The sequence below is a fragment of the Hyperolius riggenbachi genome, chromosome 2, assembly GCF_040937935.1.
Source record: "Hyperolius riggenbachi isolate aHypRig1 chromosome 2, aHypRig1.pri, whole genome shotgun sequence".
In the NCBI taxonomy this organism is placed as follows: domain Eukaryota; kingdom Metazoa; phylum Chordata; class Amphibia; order Anura; family Hyperoliidae; genus Hyperolius; species Hyperolius riggenbachi.
Window position 1 is genome coordinate 145,811,587 of NC_090647.1, and position 25,805 is coordinate 145,837,391.

Consider the following 25,805-nt stretch of genomic DNA (forward strand, 5'->3'; position numbering starts at 1 on the left):
CCCCTGCTCTTTGTTTACATCTGTCCTCCCCAGCAATCACTAACTGATCTTTGATCAGTAACCCCCTGTGTCTGCCTCTCATCAGATCAGGACTCAGTCTGCCCCGTGCAGGCTCCTGATCAACCCCCCACCCCCTCAAATCGCCCTCAGACCCCCCCCCCCCTAATCACCGTCCAAGTGCATTGTATTTGACTGTGCTGCGCTTGTATTCGATTGTGCTGCGCTTGTATTTGATTGTGCTGCGATTGTATTTGATTGTCCCGTGATCTGCTTCGATTGTCCCGTGATTGTTTGATTGCCTGAGACCCCACTTCCCACCACACCCAACCCCCCCCCCCCCACCACACCCAACCCCACCCTCCCCCCCACCACCTCCAACCACCACCTTCCGAGTGCATCAGATTTGCTTGTGCTGTGATTGGAGTCGATTGTGCTGTAATTGTATTTGATTGTCCAGTGATCGGCTTCGATTGCCCCGTGATTGTTTGATTGCCTGAGACCCCACTTCCCGCCACACCCAATCCCACCCTCCCCCCATCACCTTCCGAGTGCATCAGATTTGATTGGGCTGTGATTGGATTCGATTGTGCTGTAATTGTATTTGATTGTCCCGTGATCGGCTTCGATTGCCCCGTGATTGTTTGATTGCCTGAGACCCCACTTCCCGCCACACCCAATCCCACCCTCCCCCCATCACCTTCCGAGTGCATCAGATTTGATTGTGCTGTGATTGGAGTCGATTGTGCTGTAATTGTATTTGATTGTCCTCTGAGACCCCACTTCCCACCAACCCCAATACCTCTCAAATACTCCCTTTTTGCTAGGTAGGTGCTCTTTTTTTCTGGGTAGTCTCGGAGGAAAACCCCATAAATTTAGCAATCCAAAATGGCAAGAAGGGGGCTTTCCGATGACGAGGTATACAGGTACATGGACCAGTCGGATGAGTTCTTTTGGGAAGAATTATCCGTCGAATCTTCCGGGTCCGAATTTGAACCTGTAGAAAGCAGTGGTTCCCTGACCGATAGTGATGACGAGGCTATGGTCCCGGCTAGAGCCAGGCGTACCAGACCCCAAGTCGTTAGACCGCAGGTGGCGCAGGATCCGCCTCAAGGGCAGCAGGGTGGTGCTAGCGCTGTTGATAGTTTTCTTGGTGAGGCAGGCACCAGCAGCGCAGCATCTCCTGGACTTAGTGCCAGTGCTTCCGTAGACCCTGGCGAAGTGGTGAGCGTTAGCATGGAAGTTGAAACTGGTACGGTGGCAAGTGCAGTAGTACCCCCGTCGCAGCCACAAAGAAGAAGACGGGCCCGTAGTACCCATAGACTCCCAGAGGTGCTGGCACAACCAGATTGGCAATCCCCTGATTCCGCCGCACCCGTAGTGCCCCCTTTCACCGCCCAGTCTGGAGTCCAGGTGGCGACAGCTCATCTAGGAACGGCCCTAGAATTTTTGCAGCTGTTCATCACCCAGGTTCTCTTGGACTTAATTGTGGTTGAGACCAACCGTAAAGCCACACAATTCATCACCGAGCACCCGGAGAGCATGTATGCCCAGCCTTTCGGGTGGAAACCAGTCCAAGTTTCCGACATTAAAATCTTTTTGGCCCTTATCCTTCACTTGGGACTAATGAAACAAAATGTATTGCGGTCGTATTGGTCTACGAACCCAGTACATCATGTTCCCTTGTACCCTGCTGCCATGTCCAGGACACGATTTGAGTCCATCCTGCGCTTCCTGCACTTCAACGACGACGAAACCTGTCATGAAAGGGGAGACCCTGCTCATGACCGGCTCCACAAAATTCGGCCCCTCATAGACCACCTGTCCTCAACATTTGCAGATGCTTATATCCCTGAACAGAACATCTGCGTAGACGAGTCCCTCTTACGCTTTACCGGGCGCCTTGGCATCAAACAGTACATCCCAAGCAAGCGCGCCCGGTATGGGGTGAAACTGTATAAGCTCTGTGAAAGGGCCACAGGCTATACATGTCGTTTTAGGGTCTATGAGGGAAAAGACTCAAAATTGGAGCCGGTCGGATGCCCTGACTACCTGGGGAGCAGTGGAAAGGTTGTGTGGGACTTGGTGTCACCCTTGTTCCAGAAGGGGTACCATCTTTTTGTGGACAATTATTACACAAGTGTGGCCCTCTTTCAGCACTTAAAGTTAGAAGGAATCCGATGCTGTGGCACTGTGCGGCCTAGTCGCCAGGGCTTCCCCCAACGGCTCATTAACACCAGACTTCAACGGGGGCAGAGGGCCGCCTTGCGTACTGAAGACCTGCTCGCGGTGAAATGGAGGGACAAGAGGGACGTTTACCGTATTTTTCGGACTATAAGACGCACTTTTTCTCCCCCAAAAGTGGGGGGAAAAAGTCAGTGCGTCCTATAGTCCGAATGTATTATTTGGACCTGCACCATGTATTTTAAAAATGTTGTCCCCGTCTCCCCTCCATTCCCGTGTCCTCCTCTCTGTGCCTCTGTAAGTGTAACAAGGGTTAACTGGGGAAAGAGGACAGGATCCTACTTACAGCTTCCCGGATTATTGCGGCGGTGGAGTGCGCTGCGGATCACGTGGGTCCGTGAAGGAATGAGCATGACCATCAGCTTACTTCCTTTATACCCCTGTGTCCTCCTCCCGGTGTCTCTGGGTCCCCCTTCGCCTGCCGCGCTGCTCTCAGTTCCCATGTCCGCGTGTATGCGGCTTACGGTAATTCCTTCATCCCCCTGTGTCCTCCTCCCGGTGTCTCTGGGTCCCCCTTTGCCACGCTGCTCTCAGTCCCGGTGTCCGCGTATATACAGTATACGAGTTGCAGCCACGCCGTCATCGATAGCAAGAAGCCATCTTCCAATCAGGCAAGGGGGCGCTGCCCCAGACCGCCAATCACACAGCTCATTCCTCCCTTCACTGTGTAGTGATTGGCCGCAATGAAGGACCTGTGGTCCCGCCTTCGAGACCAGCGGGCCCGGAAGAAGGGAGGAATGAGCTGTGTGATTGGCGGTCTGGGGCAGCGCCCTCTCACCTGATTGGAAGATGGCAACCAAACCTGCGTGGCTTCTTGCTATCGATGACGGCGTGGCTGCAACTCGTATACTGTATATACGCGCGGACACCGGGACTGAGAGCAGAGTGGCAAAGGGGGACCCATAGACACCGGGAGGAGGACACAGGGGGATGAAGGAAGTGCCGTAAGCTGCATACACGCGGACATGTGAACTGAGAGCAGCGCGGCAGGCGAAGGGGGACCCAGAGACACCGGGAGGAGGACACGGGGATAAAGGAAATAAGCTGATGGTCATGCTTGTTCCTTCATGGACCCACGTGATCCGCAGCGCACTCCACCGCCGCAATAATCCGGGAAGCTGTAAGTAGGATCCTGTCCTCTTTCCCCAGTTCACCCTTGTTACACTTACTGTTACGTGTAATTAGGACTGGCAGGGTGGCTCTCACACTGCACATTACACCCTACCACTTCTACTGGATACTTTCACCCTCTGTACATGGCACTAATAAAATGTGCACTGTATTTTCATTTGTTATACTGAAGCATCTTTGAACATGATTTGTAGGGCTTTGCAATATGCAAGTATTTGATTACTCAGACACACTATATGCTGCACTGACTCTGTGTGTGCACTAGCTTTTCAACGAATCCATGTGTGCTGTGGATCTCCCTTTCCTACTTTCCCATTTCCATCCCAGTCAGCTCAAACCCTGGAGTAATAACTGGCTCCCCTGTCACTGAGCTCCCTTCTCCCTCTTCCCCTGCTTCCACACACTATGCACGTTTCCCAGGGCTAACATAAGACACCCCTGGACCATGGAGGCAACAGGTTTAGTAGATTTTTTTTTTCCCTGATTTTTGTCCTCTAAACCTGGGTGCGTCTTATAGTGCGGAGCGTCTTATAGTCCGAAAAATACGGTACTTTCTGTCCACCATTCACACAGACACGACAGTCCAAATTCAACGGGCAACTAAGGTCATTGAAAAGCCCCTTGTCGTCCACGAATATAATGTCAACATGGGAGGGGTGGACTTCAATGACCAGAGGTTAGCGCCCTATTTAGTTACCCGGAAAACAAGACGCTGGTATAAGAAAGTGTCTTTTTATCTGATTCAATTGGCAGTTTACAACAGCTTTGTTCTCTACAGTAAGGCTGGGAGAACTGGATCTTTCCTCCAATTTCAGGAACAGATCATTCTGGACATCCTGTATCCAGGAGGTGCCAGGCCCCCCCCCCCCCCAGATGCAACTAGCCAACTGCATGGTAGGCATTACGCCTATCAGATTCCGTGTGCCCCAGGTCAACGCATCCGAAGAAAACGTTGTCGTGTCTGCAGCAGGACTGGAAGAAGGAATGACACCAGTTTTTATTGTCCCCGCTGTCCTGACCAGCCTGGCCTATGCATAGGGGAGTGCTTTGAGAGGTACCACGAGCAGGTACACTATTAGAACCTAGGGAACTCCAGACACAGGAGTAGGCACACACTCACTGGTCTTTCGCACAATGTCCCAGGTGGAGGAGAGGTGAGCTTGAAAACCAAAAAAAACGGGTAAGCATAAAAGTGGGAAGAAGGATCGGTTTACATGCTTGATATTGCTGATCTGTCCTGGGTTGGCGATATAAGACGGCATGTTTGAATTTCCCTTGAGTGTGGACACCCCCGGTTTATATGTGATTTGGGCCTATGATGATGCTTTAATGCCACACAGAGTCATCTCTATTGGCAGGCATATTGCTGTATCCTACAGGCATAATGCTGTATACTAAAGTTCCGAGGCCCAGTCACATAAGTTGGTGGCTCACCCTGAGTGCAGGGTGGCACGGGGTGTCTCTCTCCTGAGGTTATCACTGCCATTGATGTGGAGCAAGGTATGTTTGCCGTTCATTTTCCTTTCAGCCCAGAGTGCATTACTTGTATACCCAATATAAGGAGTAAATCAGAAACTCCTAATACTGGCCATACATGTAATGATTGCAGAGACCCTAAAATGCCAGGACAGACTCCACAAATGACCCCATTTTGGAAAGAGGACACCCTAAAGTATTATGTGAGGTGCACGGTGAGTTCATAAAAGATTTTAGTTTTTGTCACAAGTTAGCAGAATTTTTTTTTTATTTTTTTTTTAACAAAGTGTCATTTTCCGTTTACTTGTGACAAAAAATAAAATTTTCAATGACCTCACCATTACCCTCATGGGATACCTTGTTGTGTATTCTTTCCAAAATGGGGTCATTTGTGGGGTGTGTTAACTGTCCTGGCAAGTGGGCGGGGTGCTAAATTGTGAGCACCCTTGTAAAGCCTAAAGGTACTCATTGGACTCTGGGCCCCTTAGAGCAGTTAGGGTGCAAAAAAGTGCCACACATGTGGTATTGCCGTACTCGGGAGAAGTAGTACAATGTGTTTTGGGGTGTATTTTTACACATACCCATGCTGGGTGGGAGAAATACCTCTGTAAATGACAATCTTTTGATTTTTTTACACACAATTGTCCATTTACAGAGTTATTTCTCCCACCCAGCATGGGTAAGTGTAAAAATACACCCCAAAACACATTGTACTACTTCTCCCGAGTACGGCGATACCACATGTGTGGCACTTTTTTGCACCCTAACTGCGCTAAAGGGCCCAAAGTCCAATGAGTACCTTTAGGATTTCACAGGTCATTTTGCGGAATTTGATTTCCAGACTCCTCCTCACGGCTTAGGGCCCCTAAAATGCCAGGGCAGTATAGGAACCCCACAAATTACCCCATTTTAGAAAGAAGACACCCCAAGGTATTCCGTTAGGAGTATGGTGAGTTCATAGAAGATTTTATTTTTTGTCAAAAGTTAGCGGAAAATTGATTTTTATTGTTTTTTTCCACAAAGTGTCATTTTCCACTAACTTTTGACAAAAAATAAAATCTTCTATGAACTCACCATACTCCTAACGGAATACCTTGGGGTGTCTTCTTTCTAAAATAGGGTCATTTGTGGGGTTCCTATACTGCCCTGGCATTTTAGGGGCCCTAAACCGTGAGGAGTAGTCTGGAAATCAAATTCCGCAAAATGACCTGTGAAAGCCTAAAGGTGCTCATTGGACTTTGGGCCCTTTAGCGCAGTTAGGGTGCAAAAAAGTGCCACACATGTGGTATCACCGTACTCGGGAGAAGTAGTATAATGTGTTTTGGGGTGAATTTTTACACATACCCATGCTGGGTGGGAGAAATATCTCTGTAAATGGACAATTGTGTGTAAAAAAATCAAAAGATTGTCATTTACAGAGGTATTTCTCCCACCCAGCATGGGTATGTGTAAAAATACACCCCAAAATACATTGTACTACTTCTCCCGAGTACGGCGATACCACATGTGTGGCACTTTTTTGCACCCTAACTGCGCTAAAGGGCCCAAAGTCCAATTAGCACCTTTAGGCTTTCACAGGTCATTTTGCGGAATTTGATTTCCAGACTACTCCTCACGGTTTAGGGCCCCTAAAATGCCAGGGCAGTATAGGAACCCCACAAATGACCCCATTTTAGAAAGAAGACACCCCAAGGTATTCCGTTAGTAGCATAGCGAGTTCATAGAAGATTTTATTTTTTGTCAAAAGTTAGTGGAAAATGACACTTTGTGAAAAAAACAATAAAAATCAATTTTCCGCTAACTTTTGACAAAAAATAAAATCTTCTATGAACTCGCTATGCTACTAACGGAATACCTTGGGGTGTCTTCTTTCTAAAATGGGGTCATTTGTGGGGTTCCTATACTGCCCTGGCATTTTAGGGGCCCTAAACCGTGAGGAGTAGTCTGGAAATCAAATTCCGCAAAATGACCTGTGAAATCCTAAAGGTACTCATTGGACTTTGGGCCCCTTAGCGTACTTGGGGTGTAAAAAAGTGCCACACATGTGGTACCGCCGTACTCGGGAGAAGTAGTATAATGTGTTTTGGGGTGTATTTTTACACATACCCATGGTGGGTGGGAGAAATAACTCTGTAAATGGACAATTGTGTGTAAAAAAAATTAAAAAATTGTCATTTACAGAGATATTTCTCCCACCCAGCATGGGTATGTGTAAAAATACACCCCAAAACACATTATACTACTTCTCCTGAGTACGGCAATACCACATGTGTGGCACTTTTTTGCAGCCTAACTGTGGTAAGGGGTCCAAAGTCCAATGAGCACCTTTAGGCTTTACAGGGGTGCTTACAATTTAGCACCCCCCAAAATGTCAGGACAGTAAACACACCCCACAAATGACCCCATTTTGGAAAGTAGACCCTTCAAGGTATTCAGAGAGGGGCATGGTGAGTCCGTGGCAGATTTCATTTTTTTTTTTGTCGCAAGTTAGAAGAAATGGAAACTTTTTTTTTTCTCACAAAGTGTCATTTTCCGCTTACTTGTGACAAAAAATAATATCTTCTATGAACTCACTATGCCTCTCAGTGAATACTTTGGGATGTCTTCTTTCCACAATGGGGTCATTTGGGGGGTATTTATACTATCCTGGAATTCTAGTCCCTCATGAAACATGACAGGGGGTCAGAAAAGTCATAGATGCTTGAAAATGGGAAAATTCACTTTTTGCACCATAGTTTGTAAACGCTATAACTTTTACCCAAACTAATAAATATATGCTGAATGGGGTTTTTTTAATCAAAAACATGTTTGTCCACATTTTTCGCGCTGCATGTATACAGAAATTTTACTTTATTTGAAAACTGTCAGCACAGAAAGTTAAAAAAATCATTTTTTTGCCAAAATTCATGTCTTTTTTGCTGAATATAATAAAAAGTAAAAATCGCAGGAGCAATCAAATAGCACCAAAAGAAAGCTTTATTAGTGACAAGAAAAGGAGCCAAAATTCATTTAGGTGGTAGGTTGTATGAGCGAGCAATAAACCGTGAAAGCTGCAGTGGTCTAAATGGAAAAAAAGTGGCCGGTCCTTAAGGGGTAGAAAGCCCTAGGTCCTCAAGTGGTTAAACAAAACATATCAACACAAATGTGTATTATACCTGAGGAAAACCTACCCCCTAATAGCTAGTGTTACCCTCTTTGGTTGAAATAGCTTTATAGCGTAATACCGTTTATAAAGTAAAAAAGTACATGAAAGGACAAATCTCCTTCAAAAAGCTAACTGTGATTTGAGCCATTTTAAGTGGGAATAAATATGAACGTAACCTGATTTCTTCTCAACCAGAAATTGCATTTTTGTACAATTACAGATTTTGAAAAGTGTTTTCTGCAGCTTAAATTCCTCAGTTGTATTTTATTAATTGACTCTCTCTTGTTAAATTTGAGATTAAAATATCAGTACATCCTGACTGCAATAAGATGTGTTATCTCCAAACATTGGAGAGACACTTCCCCACCTACCATTTCTGAAGTGTTAAATAGGGTGAAATACATTTACAAGCTAGAATATCTTACGGCTATTTTACAAGATAGGATCCACATCTTTCAAAAGGTATGGAAAGATATTGACCTTTAAGCTGTATTAGGTAGACTGTATATTAAGGTATAGTTCCTATTGCGCTAAATCAGGATTATATAGTCTGGTGGGCTGGCAGATCACTCTTTTCTCCCTTCCTCTTTCTCTCCTGATCTAAAATTCATTTCTGCTCTTTCTCTCTCTTTTCTACTCTTCTCTTATTCCAAAGGAGGGTTCTTCACCCCTCTTAGGATACTGATCTGATAGGGTTACTCCATCTCTTTGAAAAAGATAACAGATTTAAACCCATAAGGGTCTTTCACAGCGAGATGGAGGACTCTTTGTTGATTACTGAAACAACATATATGGATATTAGATATATGTTATAACATACCTCCACATGGCTAATGTATCGAGATCATTGATATAGCTGCTAACACAATACGACTAAACATTCTGTTCTGACTTTTTATAATATCCAGTGTGGATTGTATTGTATTCTACTATGCAAAGGAAAAAAAAAAAATTTAAATACAAAAAAAAAATATCAGTACATCCAAGAAAGAGCACTCTGGCTTTCATAGTGTTCCTAATTTTTCCACATGAATATATATAATATATATATATATATATATATATATATATAGAGAGAGAGAGAGAGAGAGAGAGAGAGAGAGAGAGAGAGAGAGAGGGGGGGGGGAAGAGGGGGGGGGGGGAAGAGAGGGAGGGGGTGAGAGAGAGAGAGAGAGGGGGGAGGGAGAGGGAGGGGGAGAGAGAGAGAGAAAGGGGGGGGAGAGAGAGAGAGGGAGAGAGAGAGAGAGAGAGAGAGACTCCAGCACTATTGTGCATACATGAACTACACTTATTCAGGTTTATTTATACTGTATTTGATTATTTCACTTTTTTTCTTCTCAAACCATACTATAATGTATTGAATATGACGGCTTAAGTACCTGCTGAGTGCAACTAAAGTATCCCTACCATGCATGAAGCACCTAGGGTTTAGAGTACAATGAATAATTCATCTCACTAAAGGTGGCCATACATCAGGCGACTTGGCGGCCGATCGACCATCCAATTTGATTACTATAATCGAATTGGATGAAAATCGGTGCCGCTAAGTGCATGCCTGACCGACAATGCGACCGATTTCGGGATGAAAATTGGTTCGCATTCTCGATCACACATGCTGCAAGATGTTGCTCGATCGGGTGCGTGGCCGTAACGATGTGCAATTTCCCGACGATCAATTAACGCGTTGAAACCCCCAGCACTGTTCCCCCTAATGTCAATGTCCCCCCAGTGCCTGTGTAAAGTGTATACATTACCTGTCTGCAGCCTCCACTTGTCCCTCCGCTGCTCCGGTTGCATTCCCTTCTGCATACACGCGTGCCCCACGTGGTTTCCTAGTAACGTCACACACGTGCGCCCTTACTAGGAAACCATGTGGGGCGCGCTTGTATGCAGAGGAGGAATCCTGGAAGCCAGCGGGGGACAAGCGGAGGCCGCGGAGAGGTAATGTATACACTTTACATGGGGCACAGGGGGACATAGACATTAGGGACGCACAGCATTGGGGTGGTGAGGCGGACGTATGTGGCGCACAAGGCCGATTCCCGAGAGATCTCATGCTGAAATTGATCGGGAATCGGCCTGTGGTGTATGGGCAGCTGACAGATCTCTCCCTTATCAGATTCGATTAGAGAGAGATTTGTCTCTTGGTCGAATCTGCTCATCATCGCTAGATGTATGGCCACCTTAACTGTCCATAAGAGGCACTCACAATCTGATGTCCCTTTGTAGTGAATGACCAATTTTGAGAAACTTTATCACTGCAAGTTGAGAGCGGAATCTACTTAGTCACTTTGTGCATATGTTTTGTCTGTTAATAAATCCAGGTGGTTCCAGGTCTTGATAGCTTAACGGGGTCTCTCACATTTTAGTTGATTCCTGAAGAAGCATTATGCTGTTACACATGGATCTGTTCATGTTAATTTACTCCTGTAATAGTTTACATGCATAAAGTCATACTAATGAATGCCTAGCACATACTATGGAATAGTTGTATTTAAGATGGATAAATGGCTCTGTGTGACTAAGGGCCTGATGCACCGACTAGTGATAAGACTGACATGCGCAGGCAGTGCATTGCAATTTTACAGCAACTAATACTGGGGAGCATCACCTGTTAACCCATTAGCACCAATGTGTATGTTGCTATGGTAACGTATGTTACCACAGCAATGCACGCGTTAACCATCCAGTAACACAAGTGGCACTAATGGGTTAACAGGTGGTGCTCCCCGTGATAGAAACAGAAAAATTGCTGTGTGCTGCCCTAAGGCCCTAAGAAGCAGGGGCGTTGCTAGCCCCAAAGATCAGTGGCATGTGCCCCGGATCTATTCTGAGGTGCCCTGGATGTGCCCATGCAGAATACAGACACCACAGACAATACGCATCATGCCCCATAGAGGCACCACAGCACTCAGCATGGTACTATACAGTGCCCAGCATGGCACCACAGCAACCAACATGCCCCATAGAGGCACGATAGCATCCAGCATGGCACCACAGCACATAGCATGCCCCATAGAGGCACCAGCATGGCACCACAGCACCCATCATGCCACCATACAGGAACCAATGCAGCCAGCATGCCCCCATAGAGGCACCACAATACCAAGCATGCCCCCATTGAAGCACTACAGATCCCAGCATGCCCCCATTGAGGCACCACAGCTCCCAGGATACCACTATAGAAGCAACAACTCCCAGCATACCCCCAGAGAGCTGTTGAGCCTCTATGGGGTATGCTGGGAACTGTGGTTCTTCAAAAGCGGGCATGCTGAGAGCTGTGGTGCATCAATGGGGGTATGTTGGGTGCTATGGTGCCTCTATGTGGGCATATTGGGTACTGTGATGCCATGCTGGGTGCTTTGATGACTTTATGATAGCATGCAGGAAGCTGTCGTTCTTCTAGGGGGGCATGCTGGGAGTTGTGGTGCCTCAATGGGAGGCCCATGAGAACATGGGAGAGAGCCCACTAGAAAGTCAGGGAATGCTATGGAGTCACCTGGCAGCAGGGCAGCTTGCCCAGCAACAAGCCAGACCAGCCAGCACAAAAGCCAGGCAAATCTGCATAGTTACTGTATGTTTAAAGAGGAACGTTCACGAAAATCTTAAAATGTAAACACATACAAATAAGAAGTACATTTCTCCTAGCGTAAAATGTGCCATAAATTACTTTTCTCCTATGTTGCTGTCACAGTAAGTAGTAGAAATCTGACATTACCGACAGATTTTGGACTAGCCCATCTTCTCATAGGGGGTTCTCAGGGCTTTCTTTATTTTTAAAAGCACTTAGTGAATGGCAGTTGCTGCCAAAATAGTGTGCAGCGAGCAGGGAGGCTGGCCAGCATCTTTGTAGAAATCATTTTCAGGGAATGACTTTATAAAGAATAAAGGCCATGCTGAGAATTCCCTATAGAGAGATGGACTAGCCCAAAATCTGTCGGTCATGTCAGATTTCTACTACCTACTGTAAGTGACAGCAATATAGGAGAAAAGTAATTTATTCATTTTACTCTGGGAGAAATGTACTTCTTATTTGTATGTGTTTTAAATTTTAAGATTTTCGCGATGGTTCCTCTTTAAGTGACACTGCCTATTTATGTGATATGCTGCATTTTTTTGTATTAATGAAGAAGAGGGTTTCATCCAACATTTTGTTGTTTATGTAAATTTGGCTCCACCTGTGACCACACCCACATTCCAGTGCATGGTCACACCCATTTTTCGTCTTGCGTGGACAAAAGTGCCCCGGAACCTTTAGGATCCTAGCCATGCCTCTGCTAAGAAGTGTAAATGTGCTAGATGCTTGCCTGGCTCGCTAAGGCAGATTGCTCTTCAGAGTTCAGACAAGAGAAAGTCATGACATGAAGGTAGCCTCTGATTTAAAGAAAACCTGAACTGAACATTAAAAGTCAAAATAAACATACACAAGTTATACTTACCTCCTGTTTAGTCTACTCCTCAATCTATTTTTCCTCTCCTGCATCCTGTTTGTCCACTGTGATCAATGGAATTCTCCGTCCTCCATTTTGAAAATGGCTATTACCCCATAACAGCTTCCTGGTCAGCACATTGTTAAACTGTAACATCGCCCACTTGAGCCATAGAGAAACATGGACACATCCGTTCTCCTCTCAGCTGTAACTGACAGCAACTGATATATAACTGACAGCAACTGATATATTTCAGTTCTGACAAAATGTTGTCAGAACTGGAAGGGATCACTGTAAGAAGAAAATTGTGAGCTTCTGAGAGGAACTGATGGCAAGGTAACTATGTAATGTTCATTTGAAGTTACCTCATGTGGTTTTTTTTTAAATAATTTTACTCAGTACAGGTTCTCTTTAAGGATACAGTATACTTTAAAATCAGTCCAGGAACAGCATTTATTCTGATGTTTCTGGAGTTCAAAGATGTTTGTGAATGTCAATCACACTTGAGATTATTCCTTATTAGCTAACAGTCCATACATTGGAAGTAACATATGTCCTCTTACCTTCTGGCTTTTAGAAACAAGGAGTAAGTTCTGGAGATCTGGAGACAGCTTGTGATCGGACATCTGGAGAGACAACTGCCAAAAATGTCAGATTTCAATGAGCAGAAAAGGTACAGGTGTGCTACAAATGAGTGATTATGCTACACAGATGGAATCAGTGAGGAAATTGCTTGTGAAAGTATTTACTATAATTTCAGTGCAGTGTACAGAATTGCTCTGAAGAGATCCCTGGCAAGAGTAAAATCTGCTGGAAAGCAAACAGACTGAAGAAAATATTGCTGGATAATGAACTTTTTTCCATGACATTTTGTTTCTTAACCACTTGAGGACCCACCCTTTACCCCCCCTTAAGGACCAGCGTTATTTTTTGTGATCTGTGCTGGGTGGGCTCTGCAGCCCCCAGCACAGATCATGTTTCATGCAGAGCGATCAGATCGCCCCCCTTTTTCCCCCCCTATGGAGATGGTGTGCAGGGGGGGTCTGATCGCTCTGGTGGGCAGGCTTGTTGCGGGGGGGGGGGCACCTCAAAGCCCCCCTCCGCGGCGAAATTTCCCCCTCCCTCTCCTACCTGCTCATCCCCGGTGATCGGGGCTGCACAGGACGCTATCCGTCCTGTGCAGCCAGTGACAGGCTATCCCCTGTCACATGGCGGCGATCCCCGGCCGCTGATTGGCCGGGGATCGCCGATCTGCCTTACGGCGCTGCTGCGCCGCAGCGCCGTACAATGTAAACAAAGCGGATTATTTCCGCTTGTGTTTACATTTAGCCTGCGAGCCGCGATCGGCAGCCCGCAGGCTATTCACGGAGCCCCCCGCCGTGAATTGACAGGAAGCAGCCGCTCGCGCGAGCGGCTGCTTCCTGATTAATTAGCCTGCAGCCGGCTGCAGCTGCCACTTTGCCGACGCACGGTATAAGCGTGCGGTCGGCAAGTGGTTAAATTACCAATTGTCTTGAATTTGTGTGTTTTTTTATGTTTCACTGGTGTTGTTCGTAATCCGGTAAAGGGCTACAAAGAAACCTTTCTGCACCCATAAGGGAGGGGGTGACCATCTACTTGCACATATATTGAAATTTGCTAGCTGGATAGTTAATAACCCCCCTATCAATGCTTGCACCTCCTCCTTAAAGGAACATTATCAATTAGCATGTTTTTTTTTAAATTTAGATCAGAATAGTTTGGGAAGTGCTGCTAAGTAGTGGTCTATACATTTGACTGCTAATCTCTTTGTTTACTGTTATGAAATTCCTTTCACACTTCACTGATGCCAAATCTGACGGACCAGTGAACCATGAGAGAGGGGGGATACCCTCACACACATCTGTTAACCCTGTGTGTGAGATAAGTCTCACTAGCTTAACTGTAGCTGCCTGTGTATCTCTGAATGTGCTGTCTGCACTGAGAGTAGAGGAAATTGTATATGGTTTGTAATTGTGTGTGAAACCTGACACTCAAGGCTCTTCATATAACTCTGTAATTTCACAAGCAAAGAACAGTGTAATGTTGAAGCAGAAACTCACCAAATTAATCATTACAATACAGCTAAAATCTACACACAATGAATTAAAGCTTTTGCCTCTGATATTTAACATGAAAAGTAGTAAAATATTTACACAGCTACTTAGACATTATTTGTACATTATCATTTTAGAACACTTGGTTATTGTTAGTGTTCCTTTAAGTTGCCAGTGGTGCCAAATGGTCCAATTCCTGTCAGTATTAGACGCTAGTACTTTCCTAAGTGTGTCCTGATAGTCAAAACACTCCATTTAAAGCACCCCTTCAGTACTGAAGTATGTGTGTACTGCTAATCATTGTGGTAGAAAGCTGCATGTTTAATATACATTGCTATGGAGATACAGCATGCTCCAAACAGATATCCATATGAAAATTAACCTTCAGTTACACTTGTATTAAAGGAAACCTGAGGAGACTTAAACAAAGAAGAGTTTCACTTTCCTGAGGCTTCTGCCAGCCCCCTGCAGCCGCCCTGTGCATGCGCCATTGCTCAACGATCCTCCAGTCCCCACCCCGTGGCTAACTTTTGGTATCACTGACTTGCAAGTCGATGACCACTGCGCCTGCACAGCCCTGGCCACTTGCATCCTCGTTCACACTCCCTTTGCCAGGAGTGTCCTGAGCAAGCACAGTACAAGAAAACCTTGTACTGCACCTGTGCAGGACGTTCCCAGCTACAGGAGTGTGAACGGGGATGTGTGCCACCAGGGCCACGCAGGTGCAGTGGCCGTCGACTTGCAAGTCAGTGATATCGAAACTTAGCCACGACGGGGGACCGGATTATCATTGAGTGACGGCGCAGGCATAGGGTGGTTGCAGGTAGCTGGCAGAAGACCCAGGTAAGTGAAACTTCTTTTTTTAAGTCCCTTCAGGTTTCCTTTAATTCAATAATTAGGGCCCTTTTACACCGAGTCAGTCCCATTGCAATTAGATTTCAAACTAGCTAGAAAGTTGTGCATTGCCGTTGTCACACCAACCATACATTGAAGCATACAGTACAATTAAAGTATGCCTCACTGCCGCTGTAAACACGTTACCTGGTTAATGCCCAGCATACTATGCATTTCTGTGTTGGAACCCGCTGCAACGCACACAATGTGTAAGCCCCATAAGAATATTATTGCATCGTATTGTGATGCAGTGATATTGTCTGTTGCTTTGAGTCGGTCTGGAAGGGCCCTTGAAGTTGGCGTTACAAGATTTTGTCATCAAAAATAATAAAAGACATGAAGGTTGCACAACTTTCACACACAGTAGATGGAAAACATGTATTAGTGATAGCATATTTTGCCATACTTCTCTATAAAACCAATAGACTTTTTTATGTCAGTGTCTTTCTCTTTCTTTTATTTTTCCTTTATATTTTCCTCTGTTTCTTTTTACACTTTTTTAGCCTTTATTTCTGTCTGTGATTGCCGCATTGACCTCATACAGCAGTGAACACAGATCCAAGCAGGCATGCTGAACAACAGAGCGCTGGCAGGCTATTCTAACTCAGTTAAGAGTTTAGACACATAATTGTTTATTAAGCAAGAGCTACCACTAATCCATTCCATCACAACAAACTGCTGCCAGGTTTACTTTAATAATGAGTTTATCGATCAGAATAAAGGAAGATAATTGGTTCAGCATAATGATTTGTACATCAGTATAATCCTGACATCACGCTAATCAAGATCAGCATAACTGAGAGCTTTCACTTCCTCCGCTCTGATGTTGAGCTGTTATTCTGTTATTATTTATTCTTTATCAGATATATTCCAGATATTTCACAACATTTGGGCAGAATAACATAGGACTGAAACATAATCAAAGAAATATCATGTGCAAGCAATAGAAAATTTTATACTCACCTACCTCAATTTTCCTTCCCTGGTGCACCTGTGGCAGCATACAGATGGGTTAACTCCACCCTTAATGCAATTGGACATTGTAACTATAAAAGATTTTAAAATCCACTGTGTATGGCAAGCACCAATGGGGGAATCAAAAAACAGGCGTGCTGTACCTCCTATGGTCTGTGCACCTCAGACCAAACGTATATCAAAGTCCAAAATCGAGTCAGCACCGCCTTCAGTAGAAAAATAGCTCTTTTATTAATTAAAAAGCATGATGTCAAAGTAGCGGCGACAGCTCCGCTGTTTCGGGCGTGCAGCCCTTTTTCAAGCCAAAAGCAAGGATCATCACACTAACAAACATTACAAATCACCTTATATAGCATACAAACTTATGAGCTCACCTGTGATCGACCAATCAGAGGGAGGCAGGGGCTGGCGGACCTGATGGGGAACTAATCCCTTAGTATGCAAAGCGGAGTGTTCAGTACCCTCCCCCAGACGTCAGCAATAACCCACCCAATCAGTGGGAAATATGGTTGCCATACGAGGAGACGCTTGAGGACGCCAGAGCCCAGCCGCCCCTTCCACCGGCATCCGCAGCGTCATACATGACGCAGTACCAGTCACATGGGATCAATCCTCCAATCAAACGAGCGCTCCGCTCTCCAATGCGGAGAACAGCTCGTCGTGGATAGAAGGGACGTCACTGATTACGTCTGGGCGATCCGCCCTCGCTGTCATGTGACTCCCAAAACATAAACATTATCCCCATGGCAATCCCCAAACAAAGGGCAATACCTATATTGTCGTTAAGGCAGCCTGGCCATGAAGTCCCCAGTCTCCCCCCGCACAGCAATCCATTGCGCACCCTGGATAATTTAAACTTGCCAGTCTCAGCCTCACTCCTCCTCGCCGATCCAATAAATCTGTAATAGATAAAAATAAACATATATACAAGATTAATATGTATCAATCACCTACACAAAAAAAGATACACTGCAGATCTAGATACACCCCGATAATTCATATTCCTTATTAAGCCCCCCTCTGCCAAAAGTACCCAATCTTCTAATCCACATCGCCTCTTTTCTCAATAACAATTTATGGCGGTCTCCCCTCTTTATACTAAACGGGACATTATCAATAACTTGAACTCTCAATTGCGAAACAGTGTGTCTGCAATCTTTAAAATGGCATGCAACTGCATGATCAGAGCTCTCACCTCTGATCGCACCCTTCCAAAGATACACAAGAGTTTGGAGGCACCACCTGGTAGGCCCATAGTGTCGGGTGTAAATTCAGTATTTGTACCTTTGGCACAATTTGTTGATAAGATTTTGCAACCGTTGGTCCTTTCATTGGACTCTTACTTGCGAGATACTAAAATGTTTATAGACAAATTAAATGGCCTAAGTGCATTAGACGCTGAGTGTGTTTTGGTTACTCTGGATGTTGAAAGCCTCTACACCTCCATCCCACATGATGGGGGTGTAGAGGCTGTAGAGTGGTTCTTAATGCTACATACGGATTTGACAGATGAACAGAGGAAGTTTGTTGTCTCTCTGCTGCAGATAGTATTGCGAGAAAACTATTTTTATTTTGATGGGGATTTCTATGCGCAGCGTAGAGGAACTGCGATGGGTTCGAACGTGGCCCCGTCCTATGCAAACCTGTTTATGGGACAATACGAGGAAAGTTTCGTGTATACTAGTCCCTTATTCCACCAGCATGCTAAATGCTGGTGGAGATTTATTGATGATATATTTTGCGTATGGGCGGGGCCACGTTCGTCCCTGGAACAATTTATTGTCCAACTTAGAGACAAGTGTCCCCAGATAATCTTGACCGCACATGTGGATGCCACGGGTGTCTCTTTCCTTGATACTTGGGTGTACAGGGTGGGTGACAGATTGCTCACTGACCTGTACACTAAACCCACTGATCGAAACTCTATATTAGAGTTTCAGAGTTTTCATCCGCAACATATTAGGAATAATATCCCGACTGGACAGTTAATGCGGGTTGAGAGATTGGTGGCGGATCCAGAGAAACGGGAGAACAGACTGAAACAGATGAGGGATAAATTTAAAAAGAGAGGGTATCCTAATACTCTATTGGATAGTAAAAGTAGAACCAGAACCAGGAGTAGATCTAAGGAGCCAAGAATTGCTTTTGTTAGTACCTACAATAGCCAGAGCCAACAGATAGCTAGGGTGATTAATAGACACTGGAAGATACTTAAAGAATCCTTCCCTACTGTACAGGAATTCAGGTATCCGCCACTGATGTCCTTCCGACGGCCGCCCAGGATTAGAGACAAGGTGGTACACACGTCTGCGGTTGAGAGGGTAGGTGTGCCCAGGAATGGGACATTCCCTTGCTTGCACTGCCACATGTGTGGCTGTGTGACAAAGGGAGATATGTTTACGCATCCATCTAGTGGTAAGAGATTTTACATCAGGGGATACTTTAATTGTGAGTCAACATTTGTAGTTTACTTGATTAAGTGCCCATGTGGCCTAGGTTACGTGGGCAAAACCACACAACCGCTTCGAGACCGGATTTCATCGCACAAATCTGCGATCAGAGGTGAGAGCTCTGATCATGCAGTTGCATGCCATTTTAAAGATTGCAGACACACTGTTTCGCAATTGAGAGTTCAAGTTATTGATAATGTCCCGTTTAGTATAAAGAGGGGAGACCGCCATAAATTGTTATTGAGAAAAGAGGCGATGTGGATTAGAAGATTGGGTACTTTTGGCAGAGGGGGGCTTAATAAGGAATATGAATTATCGGGGTGTATCTAGATCTGCAGTGTATCTTTTTTTGTGTAGGTGATTGATACATATTAATCTTGTATATATGTTTATTTTTATCTATTACAGATTTATTGGATCGGCGAGGAGGAGTGAGGCTGAGACTGGCAAGTTTAAATTATCCAGGGTGCGCAATGGATTGCTGTGCGGGGGGAGACTGGGGACTTCATGGCCAGGCTGCCTTAACGACAATATAGGTATTGCCCTTTGTTTGGGGATTGCCATGGGGATAATGTTTATGTTTTGGGAGTCACATGACAGCGAGGGCGGATCGCCCAGACGTAATCAGTGACGTCCCTTCTATCCACGACGAGCTGTTCTCCGCATTGGAGAGCGGAGCGCTCGTTTGATTGGAGGATTGATCCCATGTGACTGGTACTGCGTCATGTATGACGCTGCGGATGCCGGTGGAAGGGGCGGCTGGGCTCTGGCGTCCTCAAGCGTCTCCTCGTATGGCAACCATATTTCCCACTGATTGGGTGGGTTATTGCTGACGTCTGGGGGAGGGTACTGAACACTCCGCTTTGCATACTAAGGGATTAGTTCCCCATCAGGTCCGCCAGCCCCTGCCTCCCTCTGATTGGTCGATCACAGGTGAGCTCATAAGTTTGTATGCTATATAAGGTGATTTGTAATGTTTGTTAGTGTGATGATCCTTGCTTTTGGCTTGAAAAAGGGCTGCACGCCCGAAACAGCGGAGCTGTCGCCGCTACTTTGACATCATGCTTTTTAATTAATAAAAGAGCTATTTTTCTACTGAAGGCGGTGCTGACTCGATTTTGGACTTTACTATAAAAGATTTTGGCTTTGCACTCAGAGGCAATCCTAGTAACTATAGTTATAGTAAACTATAGTTATATAGTCTGTCTGTTGTTTGTCTTGTTACTCAGCCTGAGGAGGATTAGTGCGGCGTCGCACTAAAGTAGCCATTGTATCTTAATGCGACTTTCATTACTCAATTAATGTATTTCAATGCGACTACCAGACTGACTTAGATACAACCTTAGCTTTAGTGACCATTCTCTCGCCTAGTCCTTTGTACTGCAGCCATCTGATCTAACGTGTATGACCTTAGCCTGTTACCGACTCTAATTTCGCCTAGTCCATTCTACCACAGCCATCTGATCTAATGTGTATGACCTTAGCCTGTTAACGACTCTGATTCTGTCTAGTCCACTGTACCACTGCCATCTGATTTAACGTGTGTGACCCTAGCCTGTTACCGACTACGTCCGTTGTGTATTGTATCAGGCCCAGTGACCACCAAAACCGCTAGCAGATCCTCAAAACGCTAGAGGTTTTTGAAGCAGATTTTCAGAGCGATTCTAGGCATGTTCAGAGAGGTTTTCTAAACATGCCTAGCGTTTTCTGGAGCGTTTTTGTGTAGCAGATTTCATATATTGTTACAGCAAAGCTGTTACTGAACAACTACTGTAACAAAAACGCCTGGAAAACCGCTCTGATCTAGCGTTTTTCAGAGTGGTTTGCACTTTTCCTATACTTTACATTGAAGCAGAAACGCTTCTGCAAAACTGCAAAAGTGCTGCAAGACCTACGTTTGCAGTTTGCTAAAAAACTCAAACCGCTGGTGTGCACCAGCCCATTGAGATACATTAGCCAAGCGTTTTCACAGGCGGCAGCGGTTTGCGGAACCCTTCAAAAACCACTCAGTGTGCACCAGGCCTCACATAGCATCTAGCGTGGTAGGTGGTATCGGAAGCCCAGAGCTGCAATTGCCCTGGGCAATCTTGCTCCCTTGTTCATTACTCCTGTGTTCATCTGTGTAGCCTCTTCCATTACCCAGCTACATAGTCTTGAGCATACACGCTGACTCGGAAAGTATACCCCCCCAAGCATTACACCATGTTGCTGACTTACCTATAATGACGACAGAGGCTCCAGCATGAACAGCCCAAAATGATGCTACACTTCTGGTGGAGTGTACAGTCATATGGCCAGCTAGAGACAGCCTTGTAGCCCGATAAGCACACTCTTTGTTACATAGTCAGTTTTGTTGAAAAAATATATCAATCCTTCAAGTTCACCAGAAAAAGAAAAAAAAAAAAACACCATCCTGAACTCGGAACGCACATATCTCAGTTGATCCAGGGGAAGGCGAAAAACCTTACAAGGCCTAGGCCAATTAGCCTTAAAAGGGAAAAATTCCTTCCCGACTCCAGGTGGCAGTCAGATAAATCCCTGGATCAACTCTCCCAGGAATTACCTAGTAATTATAGCCGTGGATGCCCTTCAATGCAAGCAAAGCATCCATTTGTTAGGAAACATGTGGATAAATGTTTGGCAGTCGGCATTTATGACATTGTAAAGTTTTAGCGTTAGATCCACTTCCATTACTTTCCTTACCTCTTTGCTCTACAGATCTTGATGAACATTGGCCTTCCTCCCTTGTAATAGTCCATCATTCCAGTCTGTCCTCTAATTTCCTTTTCTGGTCTGGATAGCTGAGTCTTTACAAATCCTTCATAACTTCATCCCTGAGTCTCCTCTTTGGCTGACCCCTTTTTCTTGTTCCATTTGGAACTCCTACAAAAATGTTCTCATCACTTCTCTGCTGTTTCATCCTTCCAAGATACCCTATCCATCTTATCCAAGGTGATATAACATTGGCCACTATGTCAGGATTTACTGGTACGGTCTAATAGATTTTAATCTTTGCCTTTCTACTTACAACTGCTGATTTTAATATATTTTGTAAAGTATAATAACAATGACTTGCTGCTCAGAGTCTTGCTTGAACTTTGGCATCCATACTTTCTATACTGTCAACAGCAGAGTATAAATACTTGAAGGCATCCACTTGTTTGAAGTTCTTTCTGATTATCAATCATACATTCATTTCCATTTTCCTTCTCTAATAATGGCATACACTTAGCTTTCTGAACATCATTTTTTAGCATAGCTCTTCTGCTGCCAGCTTAGGGCTGACATAACGCTCTTGCAGCACATTTTCTGACTGAGAGGCAATGACAGCATCATCTGCATATGCATCCATCAGCAGTGAATGGTTAAACCCTTCCAGGGCTTATATCTATATTTCTGACAGCTTTTCTCTAACACTAAGTTATATAACAATGTTGAGAATACATCTCTCTGCCTTACTCCATTGTCGCTTTGAAATCAGATATTTCTCAATTTAACCTTTAAGCGTTTTTGTTTCATTGCCATTATTATCAGCCTGATAAGGTTTAGGGAAAATACACATTCTAAAATATTTTGCAGTGTTTGTTCCTCCTGTCATAAGAAATGTATGAATAACTTTCCTGTTTTTACATTGTGTTCAGTTCATGTTTCTAAAGTATTAATTTACAAAAACAAATTAGACAGTTGTAGTTCTGTCCCCTGTAAAGCCAGTAGTTCAGTGGTTACAAATTCAGTTGGATTAAAAAGATAAGTGAAATAAGGAAAAGCTAGCGGCACTGTCACACTCACCGTACCAGGCTCCTGCGGCGTTCCCGAACCTGTTCCCTTGTATGCAAGCGCCGGGGTTCCCTGGGACTCCTTGGTTTACTTCCTGGCCGGTGGCATCTGTCGTCACGCTGCAGGCACATGCGCCGAAAAGGTTGCACCAGTGCATGCGCTGAAAAGGTTGCATTCACGCATGCGCAAGAAATTAGTGCACATTTCTGGCGTTCTGATTGGTTCCCCACAGTATTTAAGCAGCACTGCCCTCAGTGACAGTGCTGCTCGCACTGACAGCTTGGCGTAATCCCCGTGGTGATTCTATTGCTTCCTGTTATTATTCTGATTGATTCCCGTTTTGACCCCTAGCTTGTCACCCAGACCTCCATTGATTGCCGTCTGCCCCGACCCCTGGCTTGTGACCTGACTTCGTTGATCGCTGCCTCTGGCTAACTGTCTGACTACTTTTTCTCCTGTTCTCCTCACATACTAGCATCACTGTTCTCCCAACCACTAGCTGAGGTTATCCCAGTAGTGACTAGTGTTGGGCGAACAGTGTTCGCCACTGTTCGGGTTCTGCAGAACATCACCCTGTTCGGGTGATGTTCGAGTTCGGCCGAACACCTGATGGTGTTCGGCCTTTTAAGTTCGGGTTCGCCCCGAACTACTAAATGGCCGCGAACAGGGCCCTGTTCGGCCGAATACTGCCCCCCTATGGGGTCGCAGGCATAAGGGGGGAGCATGCCCCGATCGCGGGGGGGGGGTCGGAAATTCCCCCCACCCCCTCCGCTAGCGCTCCCCCCTCTGCCCGCTTCCCCATACAAAAGTTTAATGAAGTAAAACAGTACCGGTCCGGTGCGGTGGTAGTGGCTGGGTGGCTGGCAGTGGGCGGCACTGTTTAGTGAGTGACTGAGGAGGAGGAGTCCGGAGAGTGACGCGTTGAGGGAGGCCGGGCAGCGGGCGGTTCAGCAGTAGTACGGTACTACTGCTGAACCGCCCGCTGCCCGGCCTCCCTCAAAGTATTAGTTCTTGAGAGAAGGAGGTCATTGTTGAATAAAAACTTTGATAGTTTCAGAGATGACACTAATGGAAGCCTGAAAGTTTAAATTGCCAATTATAGGCTAATAACTGGCCTAAAGCTAGGTACACACCATACCATTTTATGGCAGATTTACCTGCCAGATCAATTATTTCCAACATGTCCAATCTGAATTTTGATCAATTTTTCAAACGATTTTCATTCACTTTTATGGAAATCGATCAGAAAATCAATCAGAAAATCGGACATGTTGGAAATAATTGATCTGGCAGATAAATCTGCCAGAAAATTGTATGGTGTATTTAGCATAACATCTGCAGACTAGCCCACATGCACTTCAGAACAAAGTCTTCTGTTAATCATGTTGCAGATGGGCATGTGGTGTGCCAGTGCAGCAGCAAATTTTGATATCTTAGTTGACTGGGTAAACGATCATATCTATGAGTACCTTGATACAGGGTTTCTAAAACTTGTCCTCAAGTATTACCAAAAGTCCATATTTTCTTATCCGCTTAGCTAGTTAAGCTAACTTGCTGAGACACTTATAATTCTAGTTGTGTTTATGTCAGGTTACCTGCAAAGCATAAACTGTTTAAAATGGTCAAGGAAATGTTTGGGAAACTGATTTAATTTGTCTAATTGATCTATCTTTAGTGTCCTGTAGATACTATGCTGGTAGGGGTGGCAATGCTTAGGAGAACTCATGGAGAGGCATGTGATCAGTCTGATGAATTGATAGATTTGTAAGGTTCTGATTTGCTCAGCTGTGATGACTTCCTGGTTTAACACATGATCATGACCAGCAAATCAGAGCCTTACAAATCTATCAGCTAATAAAACTGATCACATGCTTTTTATACTTTTCCATGAGTTCTCCTAAGCATTGCCATCCCTAATGCCTGGTACACACCATACAATTTCCTTTCCCATCAGACCGACGGGTCAAATCAATGATTTCCCGCAGGTCCGATTTGTTCACAGTCATACTTCATTCATTTTACAGGCCACTAAGATACTTACAAAGGTGACATTATTAAGTAAAAGACTGGACTTCTTTGTCTCCAAGTTCTGTCGAATTAGATTTCCATCTTTGGTCTCCAGAATAATTTCAGAATCTGCGTAAAGAAAGATACAGGCAACATCTCATGTTTTTGTCAAGATGCTTCGAACTCCACAGCAACACAAGTCAAAGCCAGGTGGCATTGGAAGAATACAAGGCAAACACTAATATGTTCCTTCTGTTGCAAGCAGTATCTTTAAAGAAAACCTGTACTGAAAATAAAAGTCAAAATAAGCATACACAAGTCATACTTACCTTCCATGTAGTCTACTCCTCAGTGTCTTTTTCCTGTCCCGCGTCCTATTTGTTCACTATGATCAAGGGAATTTTCCGTCCTCCATTTTGAAAATAGCCATTACCCATAACAGCTTTCTGATCAGCACACTGTTAAACTGTAACATCGCCCAATTGAGCCATAGGGAAACATGGACATTACCTGGTACATCCGTTTTCCTCTCAGCTATAACTGACAGCAACTGATATTTTACTGACAGCAACTGATATATTTCAGATCTGACAAAATATTGTCAGAACTGGATGTGATTATTGTCAGAAGAAAATGGTGAGCTTCTGAGAGGAACTGATGGCAAGGTAACTCTGCAATGTTCATTTGAAGTTACCTCATGTGTTTATTTTAAATATTTTTACTCAGTACAGGTTCTCTTTAACATTTTTTGGCATGGAAAAGCGATCGGATATGGATGGGCAGTTTCTTTAAAATTTGTCACAAAAAGAATGAAACCTAATCTTGTATGTTCTAAACATAACAATTATAAAGACATCTGGGTAGTCAGATCAGCATTTCAAAAGTAAAAATCATTTTTTTTTTCATTTAATATTATGTTTGTTCTTGGGTAAAAAAAGTAATCAAAGTTCTTTAAAGCTTAGAGTACAGAAAAGATTTTCCCTCTAAATTTTCTGTAAAACACCTAATGCTTGCTTTTCTCAATGATGTGAATGCACTTTAGGTATAGTTAGATACATTTTAGGTAAATTCACCCATGCCTAGTCATTGCAAGAAAATATATGTAAAAAAATAATGGAAAAATACATTTGATTAATTTCCTGTGTTTACATTTCACTGACATATTACACAGTGTGGTGTTTTAAAGAGTAAAGTTGAGGCATTA

The 25,805-nt window shown here is 44.6% G+C and overlaps 1 protein-coding gene across 3 annotated transcripts in view; it reads right to left on the reverse strand.

Moving 5' to 3' along the window:
• The window catches only part of LOC137544115 (inactive dipeptidyl peptidase 10-like), a 158,279-nt gene that overhangs the window by 79,880 nt on the left and 52,594 nt on the right, over nt 1-25,805 (reverse strand). For all 3 annotated transcript variants that reach the window (XM_068265184.1, XM_068265183.1, XM_068265185.1), the window contains exons 4-5: nt 24,636-24,730; nt 12,987-13,061 (exon numbers count right to left, since the gene is read on the reverse strand). In XM_068265184.1, coding sequence (XP_068121285.1) covers nt 12,987-13,061; nt 24,636-24,730 — 170 coding nt within the window. The remainder of the gene's footprint in view (nt 1-12,986; nt 13,062-24,635; nt 24,731-25,805) is intronic.